A 14,459-nucleotide genomic window follows, 5' to 3' on the forward strand; every position below is an offset into this window, starting at 1 on the left:
CTAGGGATCGAACCTGTGTTCCCTCCAGTGGAAGTGCAGAGTCTTAACCATTGGACCGCCAGGGAAGTCACTATGTTCATTATCTTGATTGTGAGAATGGTTTCAAATACATATTTGAAAATGTATCAAATTATACATTTAAAATGTTTATGCATCATTGTATGTCAATTATATCTCAAAGCTGGAAGAAAACAAACCAAAACAAAACTTATTCACCTCTAATGGGCAATAGATCTAGGCAGCAATCATCAATAGCTGTTAACAACATAAAGAGAGACCAGTAGTCATTCTGTGCCTGTAGGTGATGTCATCTTGTCAAATAATTGACCTAAGTCTGATCCAGCCTCTAGATAGCAAATAGCTGGGCGGAGGATGGTGAGATATGAGCCCCTGGAGGTACAGTCAGCAAAATCCAGACTGAGGGAAAACTCTGCAGGACAAACTATCCAGTTGCTTCAAGAAATAAACGGCCAGACTTTCCTAGTGGTCCAGTGCTTAAGAATCCACCTTACAATACAGGGAACACAGGTTCGATCCCTGGTGAGGGAACTAAGATCCCATGTGCCGTGGGGCAACCAAGCCCATGAGCCACAACTACTGAGCCCTCATATCACGACTAGAGTCTGCAAGCTACTCTGAAAGTGCTTGCATGACACAATGAGGGCCAAAACTGAGACCTAAGGCAGCTGAATAAATAAATATTAAAAAAAGAAAAATGCAAAGAAAACTAGGGTGCAGGACCAACTGAATAAAATACACCTAAAAATACATTTTAATCAACTGCAATATGTGCACTTGGTTTGGATCCTGACTTGAATAAACTGTAGAAGGAATTCGTGAGACAATTAGGGGTATTTGAACACTGACTAGATATTTAGTGCTAGCTAAGAATTATAAAGGTGTTTAGATGTTGTCATTGTATTTAATTATGCTTAATAATGTCTGTATGTTTTTGAAATAGGTAATGAAATATTTTAAAGTAAAATGATATGTCTGAGATTTGATTCAAAATATTTAGGTTGGTACAAAACAATTGCAGTTTTGGGCCATCAATTTTAAATCAGTCATGTCAGACTCTTTGCAATCCCATGGACTGTATAACCCACCAGGCTCTGTTGTTCATGGGATTCTCCAGGCAAGAATACTGGAGTGGATTGCCATTTTCTATTCCTGGGGATCTGGCCAACTCAGGGATCCCCAACCATTCTAGAATCTCTGAATTCCTAGGCCTGTGCTGCTTCTTTGAGAGTTAGTTGGGGGAGGGGCAGATTATGGACACTCACATGCTTATTACAAGTTGTGAGAAAGAAACCTTCCTTTGACTTGTCCTAAATCTGCCTTTCCCAAGGGTAGAGCCCTTTCCCAAGAGTTGCCAGATTTAGCAAATAAAAATACAGATGCCAGTTTAAATTAGGATTACAGATAAATAACGACTTTTTTTTAGTAAACGTAGGTCCCCAGCAATATTTCATGAGGAGCCATGAAATATTGGGGACATACTTACATTTAAAAAGTACCTGTTGTTTAAGATTAAAAATTTCCAGGGCCTCCTGGATTTAACCTGGCAGCCCTACCTTTTGGTTAGCCCTTCATGATTGTGTGAATGTTCCTCATTTCTCAACCTGGGTCTTTCCCAAAGCAAATCTTCACCCTGTCTTCAGGGGCAGTCTTTCTCCAGGTTTTCCAACAACTGGTTGACCTTTTGGATCCTCTGTTTCCATTTTCTGGAGACAGAGATGTGAGCTGTGTCCATAAATATTCTAAGTGTGGGGGAGTCAAGGTGGTACCCAGCACTCTCATAAATGTTACATACTTTAATCCTCACAAAAATCCCGTGGGTTGAGTACGTTATTATCCCCATTTTACAGATGAGGAAGTAGAGGCTCCGAATAACTTGTCTAAATCACCCAGTAGGTAGGTGGATCCACAACTGGATCTTCCTGCATGAAAATCCAAGTCCTTTTCCCTAGCCTGGGGCAAGTAGCTCTGGGTGGGTCTCTGTAACTATTTCACCAAACCTCCTCCTCCATCCAGTGCTCACTTGGAATCTCCCGATCTCTGCATTGAATCTCATCACTGAGGAATTCATCACCTGCAGGGAGTTCCCAGAAAGATTTGTTATTCACAACCCCGATTTTCCCAACCCCATGGGAGGAATCGGCAGGGTACATCTGGGCTCTCCAGGACTGACTCAACACTTCCTAATGACTGACACTTCCAAGTAGTGTTTCTCATTTAATTCTCAGAGGAGCCCTGAGAAGTTCAGATTTTTAGTTCCACTTTCAGGATGAGCAAATTGATCAGAGAGGTCAATTCACTTGGTCTCCACAAAGCAAACTTGCTCTCAGCTTTCTCCTCTGCATCCTGTCTTGGCTGTTTCCTAAGAACTCTTCAAGGGAGAAGCCTTGCTCTCACTAGCCCTATCCTGGGCACATAGGAGGCATTTGATAAATACAAGTTCCCCATTGTTACTGGGCTCCCTGTGGTCGGAGAATGGAATGTCTCATTTGGAGGGGACATTTGAGGGGTCCCTTGGTGGCATGAAAATCCTGGTACATGGGAAAGGGTTGCTTTGTTCACCTTGGAGCTAAGCTCAGGGCCTATCAGTTGGCATTTCATAACATTCATTGAATGAACGAATAAATGGATGGATGAATGGATGGATCGGGCGGGTGTCTGGCTGCTAGGGTGAAGAAGGTGGCAGAGATGCTGCCTTGGGGTCAGAAAGACCGTCTGATGTGACTCTAGCTCTACAGATGGGGCTGGAGGGGAGTGAAGTACTTTTCAGAATTGAGGCGGGACAAGAAAAGTGAACCCGTCTTGCCCGGCTCCTCACCTGGATTAATATGATCTCATCAAAGAACTTCATAGGAGCCTCATAAAAATTCTGAAAGAAGATCTGAAGTAGAGAGAGTGGGAGGGGGGTGGGGGTGAGAGTAGGAAACGTGCCTCCATCACATCCCCCAGGGACTGAGCAAGTCTGAAGCCTCCAACTAAAAGGCTTCTGCCTTTTGTCTGCCCATTTCAGTGACTTTCAGCTTCTTACCACTCACATGCTCCACTTGCAGAAGCAGAGGCCCAACAGGTCCTAAAGGATTTTTTATCCAGAAAAGGGTGGTGTAGGGGATCCCTGGAGGACCTGGGAGCAGCTCAGAGCCTATCAAACTGTCCTGGGATGGAGATGAAAGCGTCCGCCTCTTTCTAGATCGCCCTGTCTGTCCACGACACCCCTACTCCCTGCTGCAGCCAGAACCTCCCCCCTACCCAGAGCAGACCTGACCCTGTCACTCTCCTGCCTGAGTCCCTCCATGGCTCTCAAGTCCCATCCATGATGAGGCCCCAGCACCTTCTGCAGGCTTACCTATGCCCACCCTCCTTCCCAGCTCCACCCATGTCTACAGTTTTGCCAACCAGCCCTACTGTTTCTTCCTTCCAGGTCTCTGAGAACACAATTCCTTTTTCCTGAATTATCTTTCTCCATCTTGTCCCTCTTTCCTTGGTAGACTCTTCCTTCAAGGTTTTAGGAGACTTTTCTGAGTCCTCTCCACCCTCTGTTCCCTGCTCCCACTGTGCTTCTCTCTTTCCTTTGGTGGTCTAGTCACAAATTAATTCAGTGCCTATTTATGGAGTTCTTATTGCATCAGTCATGATGCCAGGATGGGAGGCTCCAGCGGCGGCAAAGTCAGCCATGTTGTTGTTTAGTCACTCAATCGTGTCCGACTCTTTGCGACCCCACGGACAGCGGCACGCCAGGCTTCCCTGTCCATCACCAACTCCTGGAGCTTGCTCAAATTTGTCCATGGAGTTGGTGATGTCATCCAACCATCTCATCCTCTGTTGTCCCCTTCTCCTCCTGCTTTCAATCTTTCCCAGCATCACAGTCTTTTCTAATGAGTCAGTTCTTCGCATCAGGTGGCCAAAGTATTTGAGCTTCAGCTTCAGCATCAGTCCTTCCAATGAATATTCAGGACTGATCTCCTTTAGGATTGACTGGTTTGATCCTCTTGCAGTCCAAGGGATTCTCGAGAGTCTTCTCCAGCACCATAGTTTGAAAGCATCAATTCTTCACCACTCAGCTTTCTTTATGGTCCAACTCTCATATCCATACCTGACTACTAGAAAAACCATAGCTTTCGGCTATGCAAACCTTTGTCAGCAAAGTGATGTCTCTGTTTTTTAATACAGAGACATTGAAGTTGTCTAGGTTTGTCACAGCTCTTCTTCCAAGGAGAAAGTGTCTTTTAATTTCATGGCTATAGTCACCACCAGCAGTGATTTTGGAGCCCAAGAAAAGAAAGTCTGTCGCTGCTTCCATATTTTCCCCTTCTCTTTGCCATGAAGTGATGGGGCCAGATTGCTATCACTTCTGCATGGGACCTGCCCTTTCTGGCTGCATCAGCGGCCCTCCCAGATCTTTATCCCCCAGGCCCTTGTCCCCCCAGATTCCTGTCCCCTCACATCCCTGTCCACTGCAGTCTTGTCCCACTGTCATCATTTATGTGTTCGCATGCTATGCTCTCCATGGTGTCTGACCATCTGTGCCCAGTTCTGTGGGACAAACAAATGAAAGCAGCAGAGTCGGGGAGCAAGCTTACTGTCCACCAGCAGGAAATGCCTAGCCCTCGGCCCGCCCCTTTGACCCACGTGCCTCATTCAGCTCTGAAGGGCATGGGCCGCCCACCTCATTGAAGAAAGGGTTGTTCCCCATCTTGATCCGTGAATGATGCTGGTGGCCTCCAATGACCACTTTTACCACTGGTTTGATGTCGTTGCCCATCAGCTGCCGGGCTTCAAACACCTGTACTCGGACCTGCAGGGGAGAAACCAGGGGAAACTGACTTTGGGGGTCCAGGCTCCTATTTGTCAAGGGGGACTCTTCTCTGAAAGAACAATAAGTTCTGGTAAGAAACATCTACTGCTGATAGAAAGTGGCCCCAAAGGCCCTGAGAAGGCTCTGACTCCTTCTGTTTCTTCCTATGGGAACTGTCACCTCCACTTTGCCCTTTTCATTTTGGGTGCACATAGGGTTTACTGAGTGGGAGGGACTTGTTACAGAATAAAGTCGAACATTTCTCAGTTGTTGTTGTTTCGTTTTGTTTGTTTTAAATATTTATTTGACTGCACCAAGTCTCAGTTATGGCATGTGGGATCTTTAGTTGCAGCATGTGGGATCTAGTTCCCCAACCAGGGATTGAACCTGGGCCCTCTGGATTGGGAGTGCAGAGTCTTAGCCACTGGACAACCAGGGAAGTCCCGGTATATTGTCTTTTATACTTGTGATCTTTTTACAGAATTGGACACTTTATTTATTTTTATTTAATTATTTATTTTTTACCAGAGATAAAGAAGTTTATTTCCTAGTGATAAAAGGAACAGTTAATGAAGAGGACATATAAAGATTATAAACATTTTTGTTTATACCCTGACAACAGATCTTCACAATATATGAAGCAAAAACTGATAGGCGTATAAAGAGAAATAAACAAAAACTCTTCTCTCTATTGATATAACAGGTAGGCAGAAAATCATCATGGTATAGTACATTTGAATAGTACTATCAATCAACTTGGCTTCCCCAGTGGCTCAGCGGTAAAGAACCCACCAGCCAAGGCAGGAGACTGGGTTCCATCCCTGGGTTGGGAAGATCCCCTGGAGAAGGAAATGGCAACCCACTCCAGTATTCTTGCCTGGGAAATTCCGTGGACAGAGGAGGCTGGTGGGCTACAGTCCATGAGGTTGTAAAAGAATTGGACATGACTTAGTGACTAAACAACCACAACAACAACAATCAATCAACTTGGCCTGATGGACATTTATAGACTATTTGATCCAACAGTGGCAGAATGCAAATTATTCTTAAGTGTACACAGAATATTTACCAAGAAAGACCATATTCTGGTACATAAAACATGTTTCAATAAATTAAAAAATAATTATTCAGGTTATGGGTTTTTTTTTTTTACCATAATGGGATTAATTTATTTTATTCTTTTCAGTGTTTATTGGAGTATAGTTGCTTTACAATGCTGTATTGGTAGGAATTGAACATTTTAAACTTCTGTGCAGTTCAATCTATGATCTGTTTCTTCTGCTCTCCTGAGACTCAGTAAAGGGCCTCACCTGGAAGTGCTGAGGCTTTGGGGACAGAGCCTTGTGCACTGTGGCACTGGGAAACATCAGCTTCTGCTTGGCCACCTCTTGAGCTGTTATGGCCAGGAGGTCTTCATCACCTGGGGAAACAGCCCAGGGTGAGCTCTCATGGGGGGAGAGCAGGATACTTGGGGGCATGTCCCCCATTTCATCGTCCTGTCCCCAGTGTCCCCAGTGCTAACTAAAATCACAGCCAAGAGGCCCTGGTAAGGGCACCTGTCCTCCCCAGAACCCTCCCATGGTCCCTACCTACCCTCGGTAACCCTGGGCCTCACTCTCTATACATGGGGGGGCACACTCTTGGAAATGGTCATCCTTGCCTCCCTCTGCAGCCCATTGGAGGCTGAGTCTCATGTCTATGGTGACAAGTAGACATATTGGGCAGGTGTCTGGAGATCTCACAGTCCTATAGGCCTCAAGGGTTGGGTCTCCAAGATCCCTAAGAGCCTATCCAGCTATGGTTGGAGAAGGGCAGGGCTCAGCCCCATGGAAGTACATACCGATCTTCTCGATATCCTGGTAGGTCATAAGGGCTGCCTGTAAGGTGACAGTGCACTGCAAGGCAAAGGCAGGGAGCTGTAAGATCCTGCAATCCCTGGCAAGATCATAGCACTGGGACCTGGTCCATCATGGCAGGAGTCACACCCAGCCATCCTGGGTAGAGTGATGCTGACCACGGCACAGGGCCACACCAGGGGGGACTGTGCAGTCTGGGGTGGAGGGAGGTTATGAACTGATGGGAAGAGAGCCATGGGTTACTATGGATGGGGGTTGAAGAACAGAGGAGGCGCCTGACAGTGGTGGTGACAGAATAGAATGTAGCAGGGTGGGGAGGAGAGAGAGAAGTGACTTGGGACCAGTCTAGAACTACTGATGCTAAACTCTTAGCCCAACATCTCACAGTCTTGCGGGAACTTCAGCAAACACCCAATTGACCTCCCGCCTCCAAGCGCCCTCACTGCTCATCCATCGTCAGAACTGACCCCTAAACTCCCTAAGTGCCCTAAACTATCAGAGTAAAGTCACAGCTTATCCACGTAGACCCCACAAGGTCCCTGGCCACCACCCAATCTTGGCTCTCCTACAGCCAAGCTCTTTCTGCCCCTCCCCCAGTGCTGGCAGTGCAGGCAGCCCGCCCTCCTGAACATGCCATGCTGCCTTCTTGTCCCTCCAGCCTCCACACAAGCACCTTATATTCCTGCCAGGGGCCATCTTTCTTTCCTACCCGTTGGGCAAACTCATGTGCTGCTGTGCTTAGTCGCTCCATCATCTCTGACTCTTTGCGACCCCATGGACCATAGCCCACCAGGCTCCTCTGTCCGTGGGATTTTCCAGGCAAGAGTATTGGACTGGGTTACCATGCCCTCTTCCAGGGGATCTTCCCAACCCAGGGATTGAACTTGTGTCTCCTGCATTTCAGGCGGATTCTTTACCATCTGAGCCACCATGCCTCTCCTTAAAAACCATCTATAGGGCTTCCCTGGTGGCTCAGTGGTTAAGAATCCTCCTGCCAATGCAGGAGACACAAGTTTGACCCCTGGTCCAGGAAGATCCCACATGCCAAAAAGCAACTAAGCCCATGCACCACAACTATTGAGCCTGTGCTCCAGAGCCCAGGGAGCTGCAGCTACTGAAACATGAGTGCCCTAGAGCTGGTGCTCTGCAGCTAGAGAAGCCATTGCAATGAGAAGCCTTCACACTGCAACTAGAGAGTAGCCTTTGCTCGCCACAAGTAGAGAAAAAGCCTGCACAGCAACCAAGACCCAGCACAGCCACAAATAAATAAATAAAACCACATTAAATCTTTTTTTTGATCTATAAAAGTGGAACTCTGACCTACACTCTGTAGCAATCAGCTCAGGAAACGCACCTGATACAGTAACCAGCCCAGGAAGTCAGTTTGCTGTGAGTCGGACCTATAGAAAGTCAGATCACCAGCTCTAGCAACAAACAGCCAGGACTTGATTAATAACTAATGAATCCCTTAATTTTGTTCCCACTTTTAGCTCAGGGCCAACGGGAGAAAGCCAAATATATACCCCTAAGCAATCACATAGGGTGCTCAGCTTCTAGTTGGTCCACTTACAGCTCCCCTCACATCAACAGCCTCCCATTAGGACATACCTGAAGTCTCCCCTTTTTTCTCCCATAGAGTTTTCTCACTCCCCTGCCTGCCTTTGCGTTTCTGTCAAATCCAAGTGCTGGTGGCTGACTCCCTTGTTATATTTGTTGTTGTTGTTTAGTCAGTAAGTCATGTCCAACTCTTTGCGATCCCAAGGACTGTAGTCCGCCAGGCTCCTCTGTCCATGGGATTTCCCAGGCAAGAATACTGGAATGGATTGCCATTTCTTTCTCTAGGGGATCTTCCTGGCCCAGGGATCGAACCCGTGTGTCCTCCATTGTAGGCAGATTCTTTACCACTGAGCCACCAGGGAAGCCCCTTGTTATATATTAATAGCAAGCTCTGAATAAATTGCCTTTGCTTATTCTCATCTAGTTGGTCTTCATCACCTCCTCTGTAGAGCCTTTCATTTTCTCTCAAGTCAAATCATTCATTCCCTCCTGACCTCAGTGAAGTAGCTTTACAGACCCCAGTACACATGTGCTGGAGTGCTTGTCAAGTGACAATAGATGTGGGCTTCATTCAAGTTTGTATCCCAGGCCTAGCACAGTTGCTGACACCAGCAGACAATTGACTGAATACTGATCTCAATGGGTGGATGAAGGGTAGAGGGGTGAGTAGGTAGATGGAGAGCATCATGGAACTTGGGGTGATGATGACAAGTGTGATGGGGTCCCCTAGGGTAGAAAATGTTCTCTGGGTTAGGGGGGACACTGAGATTCTGCTTCAGTGCATGGCCCAGCTTCCTCAGCTGCTCCCCACTCCTTCAGCCTCCCTCCCTGGGGCCCAACTCACGTCTGTGGGCATCATGGAATGGTTGAGCAGGGTCAGGTCATTCACAAAAAGGATCTTTCTTGGTTTTTTCACCAAGGGCTTGAGCAGTATTGTGGCCAGGCCAATGAACCTGGGGAGACAGGGAGCAGGTGTGAGATCCTGAGCCAGGTGTCCTTTTCTGTCCCAGGCATAGCTTTATCCAGGGATGTCTTTTCCCTCCTTGAGGCTGTGCGGTCCTGACTGAAGGAAGGATGCAGTGATGGGGAGCATCCACTAGAGGGCGCAGGACTCTCAACTCTCTGGGAATTGGCTTGGGGGCTTCCTTGCCAGTGGACACCCTAGTTACTGGCTCTGCTGTGCTGTGCTCAGCCCTTTTCCAGAAGCTCTGCTCCCACACTCCTCTGGAACTGGACCTGTGCCAAGCAACAGCTGATTGGACCAGGAGCTGGGCATCTGACCAAAGCTGGGCCAATCAAATTCTCTGTCCTAGGAATTTTGACCTGGGATGCCATAGCTCAGTCTCAGTGGGGCACTAAAATGGGGCTGTGATGAGAAACCAGTGTTGGGCAGAAAGAAACAGATTTGAGATCCTGTGTCTTCAAAAGAGACAGAATGCTCCTGAGTCCCCAGTTTCCTAATTCTGTTTGATCTATCTATAATCCTAGCCTTGATACCACTTTTTTTTTTTTTTGTATTAGCTGTCTAGAGTGGGTTCTAGTCCTTGCATCTGAGTGAGTTACGGATTAGAGACTGGAGACACAGCATCTGCTGTAGATTTGGTCAGAGAATCAGGCTCCTCCTGCCCCTCTCTCTGGGGCAGCCTCACCTTTCCTTCTTCACTGAGCCCATGTCTCGAAGGGTGATTTGCAGGAAAGAGTCCTTCTGCAGGGGGTGGTTCCAGAGGTGCCAGATGAGCGTCTGGGGGAGCCACAGAGAGGTCAGTATCCTCCCTCTACCCCACCCCCTTCCCATCCTTATAGGAAATGAGAAAAGAGGCAGGTGAAGATCTGGCACTGTATCTCTCTCAAACTGAGGACTCTCCCTCAAGTCCAGTTTCCTAACAGGAGGCATTTGTTACCTTTGCCCAGGAGCTGTCCTACCTGAGCTCCTAGAGCTTAGCTGCAGTACTGTGGACTTGTTAGTGGTTAAGGGGCTTGGGAATCAGGTAGCGGGATGAGGATGGATGGGAGATGAGAGGGGATCCTGCAGAGGGAGCCCTGTCTCTGGGAACATTAGAATGGCTGGTTGAACAAGATGAGTCCATCCCTAGGGCGAGGGAGGAAGGCCAAGAGCTCTGAGCAGCTGTGGTTGTTGTGTGTGGCCCTGAGACCCCACACAGCCTTCTCAGCACAGAGGCTGCTCACAGGGCAAGATACTCCAGCCATGGGAAGGCTGATGAGGCTCCCTGTCCCCTCCCTAGACTTCTGAGCACAGTCAGTCTGGACCCAGCCTGACTGCTGGGCTTGTCATTGTCTCATCGGGGCTTGCTCTGATGTGTTTTACCTCATTCCACACGGGGTGATTGCCTTCCACCTCACGAGTTGTCCTCCTGACATCTGAAAAGACACCAAGGGGCCAGCATATGCGATAGGACATGTTTCAAAGTCTAGGTTTGAGTGAGCAAAGAGAGGTCAGACTCCCTAAGAAGACATCCAGTCCACGTTGGCAGATGTGATGTGGCATTGATTCTTTCTAACTTTGGAGTTTTCTAAATTTCTCACCTTTTGTTACGAGTGACATCACCCCCATGTGACAGATGTTATGTGTTCATTTTCCTCCTGGGTACATAGCTCCCAGTCATCTCTCACCAGGGTGGGGCCGGGTAACTCATCCTGGCCAATGGAATGTGAGAGCGATTCTTTGCTGCCTGGATTGGCTCCCAAAGCTTCCCATGAGAGTCTCCATTTTCCTCCCCACTCCCATGTCCACTCTCACCGTCTGCTGGCAGAGTGATGCCTGGTGACTCTGCAGCCACCAGCAACAAGCAGCTGCTCCCCAATCTACTGTTTGGAAGAGTCATTCAGGATTGCTGCCTGATCTGTGCCAGCGACGTTAGACTTGGTTGTAAGCAAGAGGTGAACTTCTGCTGTGTTAAGGCCCCGGGATTTAAGGGTTCCATTGTTACCCTTGAGTAACACCCAATGGTAAAGCCAGTGTACCCTGAGACATCCTAACACATCTCTAATGGGCTGGAAGGTCTTTATCCACTACAATTTGTCTTCTCCAGAAGCATCTTTAACAAACAACAGTCCATAGCTCTGCAAAGAACCTCTAAATTGGTAAATCTGAGATTCTTCCCAAGGAAAGAATATGTGTGTGAGGGCACGGTAACTCACTCCAGATTCTTGCCTGGAGAAGTCCATGGACAGAGGAGCTTGGTGGTCTACAGTTCACGGGGTTGCAAAGAGTTGTACATGTAGCCATTCACAGGAAAAAATGAAGGCAGAGGAGTCATACTAAGAGAAATCATAGCAATAAGGGTGATTCGGATGATGTCTACCTCACTTTTTGGTCACACGGCATCTTTTACATAGTAGGGCACCAATGGATCTAGTTTGCACTGGACACATGTTGCCTCTTGGGGGTCCTGGCTCTTACCTCTGAAGTACACGGACACGCAGGGTCTGGGTGGGGGGCTTAGGGGTGGGCTAATCTTGGCCGACTGCACGACAAGCCGCAGCATCTTCCCCACCTACTTCTAAATCTCCTTCTTAGGCGAAACTTCCTGCTTGGAGCACCTTGGTCCAGGGCTTCTCCTAGGGCTTATAGGGTGAGTAAGGTCTGTTGCTTAGCAACAGAGGTATGTCACAAAGGTCAGTGGTTCTTGATTCTGGAGAGGAATGAAGAGAATGGGAAGAGGAAGAAGCCATAGGGCATGATGAAGCCAGTGGCTTGAGGTGACCAGGGCTGTAGAAACACAACAGTTTGACTAAATTTCATTTCCCCTTCCCATTTCCTTTTCTCTCTCATTCCTACTGTCCTTCTAATTTCAAGATCAGGAAAAAGGGGAATACGTTCTCTTTATACAAGCAAGATATCTGGACTGAATCATTGCCAAAGTCACAGTTTCCATAAGAATATAGAGAAGGGAAGTGAGTTGAGAAAAGGAATAGGGAACTCAAAGATGATTTCAGTGGTGTTTCAGAAGTCCTTCCTAATGTGGAAGCAAACATTAAGGCCTCCCTTTTTCTAAAGAGGACATGAGTTTAGATAATGAGTCTCTCTTTAACCAAACTAGTTTACTCATTAACAAGTTCCTATGCCAGCCAGCTGGGTTTGTAAGGTTAAAGAAAACTCTCTAAAGAAAAATCTCACTGACAATATAATCTTGTTGTGGTATCTTGATTGCTCTCAAGGCCTCTCAGAATGAGAATGGAGCAGGTCATTGCTCTTGTTGTCCCTAAGCTTTTTCTACTTTAGGGTTGATCATTATATAACCCACATCTAACTACATCCAATAGTTAGCGTGAAAAAAATTTTTGTCAGTTTATTTATTTGGCTGTGCCGGGTCTTAGCTGCGGCATGTGAACTTACTAAGATTTGGGGGTTTTTTTGATGTGGACCATTTTTAAAGTCTTCATTGAATTTGTTTTATGTTTTGGTTTTTTGGCCACAAGGTATGTGGGATCTTAGTTTCCTGATCCCGGCCCGCAGGTGGACCCGCGGGCACCGCCGGGGATGGAAACTGCACCCCTTGCATTGCGAGTGGGGAGTCTTAGCCACTGGACCACCAGGGAAGTCCCATTAGCATAAAAATTAATGTTTTTAAAATGTGTATTAGTTGATGAAACTATTTAGCACTAAGCTTACTACGCATTCTAAAACATGCATAGCACTCAAAGAACAACAACAATTAAAAAAAAAAACTGGATGTGTGATTTTGTTGCTAGGATTGCTTTTAGTCTTCCTGACAGTTTTTCTTCAAATCTAACAATGACACAATGCTTGTTGCTTTGTGAAAGATTTTCCAAAATAATCATGACACAAAAGGCCAACCCAGTAAAGGAAGAAGTTGATAGATTTGATCACATAAAATTTAAGATTCTTGTATAGAAAAATATACCTTAAAAGACAAATATCAAGGTAGGGAATATCTGCAACAGTTCTTATAATTCAATAAGAAAAAGAGGAATACTCCAGAGGAAAATGGGCAAAGTTTATATTAGAGGATTGCCCAAACAGATTTTTTAAAAAAGATGCAAAAACAAATTCAACCTATTTACTAATCAAAGAAATGCAATGAGATACTGTTTGTCATTTTGCCAAATTGGACTCAGAAGCCCCCAAAACAAGAAAAATATGTAAAAAAAAATTCAAGCTCATTAATAAGCAAAGAAATACAATAAGATACCATTTATCACCTCCTCAACTGGCAAAGAATGAAAAATAAATGATTAACTTTGTGTGCTGAGGAAGGAAGAAGGGGCAGAGAAAACATACCAATTCATACACTGTGCTGATCAGACATAAAGAGAAAAAAAACCAGCAGAATGCTAGAGCAAAATAAGTGCCAGGGTAGGAGAATTAAGGGTGGTGAAAGATGAACCAAAGGCTGCTCTTTTCCTGTCATCCTAATAATATTAACCTCTATATCTCTAAATTGTATATTTAAATAACATCTCTTGAATTTTTCACTTTAAGAGATTATCTACCAAGTCAGTTCTTTTACATCATCTTTCACTCCTTTCCCATCTCCCACATTCTTTCTCCCAAACTTTCCAACATTACTTTTAGACCTTATGTACCCTGGAGGAGGGCATGGCAACGCACTCCAGTATTCTTGCCTGAAGAATTCCATAAACAGAGGAGCCTCGCGGGCTAACATACAGTCCATGGGGTCACAAAGAGTCAGACACAACTGACTTGCCACACAGGCACCGCTGTTTATCTGCATATTTAACTTATATGCAGAGTACATCCTGAGAAACGCTGGACTGGTTGAAGAAGCACAAGCTGGAATCAAGATTGCCGGGAGAAATACCAATAACCTCAGATATGCAGATGATACCACCCTTGTGGCAGAAAGTGAAGAAGAACTGAAGAGCTTCTTGATGAAAGTGAAAGAGGAGAGTGAAAAAGTTGGCCTGAAACTCAACATTCAGAAAACTAAGATCATGGCATCTGGTCCCATCACTTCATGGCAAATAGATGGGGAAACAATGGAAACAGTGACAGACTTTATTTTCTTGGGCTCCAAAATCACTGCAGATCACAGTGACTATAGCCATGAAATTAAAAGATGCTTGCTCCTTGGAAGAAAAGTTATGACCAACCTAGACAGCATATTAAAAAGCAGAGACATTTCTTTGCCAACAAAAGTCTGTCTAGTCAAAGCTATGGTTTTTCCAGTAATCATGTATGGATGTGAGAGTTGGACTATGAAGAAAGCTGAGCACTGAAGAATTGATGCTTT

General features: G+C 46.0%; 1 protein-coding gene across 36 annotated transcripts in view; it reads right to left on the reverse strand.

The window, feature by feature from the left end:
- FER1L5 (fer-1 like family member 5) overlaps positions 1-11,792 on the reverse strand; it is a 52,372-nt gene extending 40,580 nt beyond the window's left edge. For 25 of the 36 annotated variants that reach the window (XM_081484654.1, XM_081484653.1, XM_081484649.1 and 22 more), the window contains exons 1-9: positions 11,645-11,792; positions 10,550-10,602; positions 9,873-9,964; positions 9,068-9,176; positions 6,651-6,705; positions 6,121-6,230; positions 4,682-4,810; positions 2,837-2,899; positions 2,042-2,092 (exon numbers count right to left, since the gene is read on the reverse strand). Coding sequence is in view for 35 of the 36 variants with exons in the window: in XM_081484644.1 (XP_081340770.1) it covers positions 2,042-2,092; positions 2,837-2,899; positions 4,682-4,810; positions 6,121-6,230; positions 6,651-6,705; positions 9,068-9,176; positions 9,873-9,964; positions 10,550-10,602; positions 11,645-11,729 (747 nt within the window). In the remaining variant the exon portion in view is untranslated. Of the gene's footprint in view, positions 1-2,041; positions 2,093-2,836; positions 2,900-4,681; positions 4,811-6,120; positions 6,231-6,650; positions 6,706-9,067; positions 9,177-9,872; positions 9,965-10,549; positions 10,603-10,767; positions 10,857-11,382; positions 11,503-11,644 lie in introns of those variants that run through there. The other 11 variants (XM_081484646.1, XM_081484629.1, XM_081484634.1 and 8 more) reach the window with 3 other exon arrangements.
- Positions 11,793-14,459: the final 2,667 nt, after the last annotated feature.

Source organism: Giraffa tippelskirchi, chromosome 4, assembly GCF_054371585.1.
Source record: "Giraffa tippelskirchi isolate mGirTip1 chromosome 4, T2T-mGirTip1v1.2.pri, whole genome shotgun sequence".
NCBI classification, from domain to species: Eukaryota; Metazoa; Chordata; class Mammalia; order Artiodactyla; family Giraffidae; genus Giraffa; species Giraffa tippelskirchi.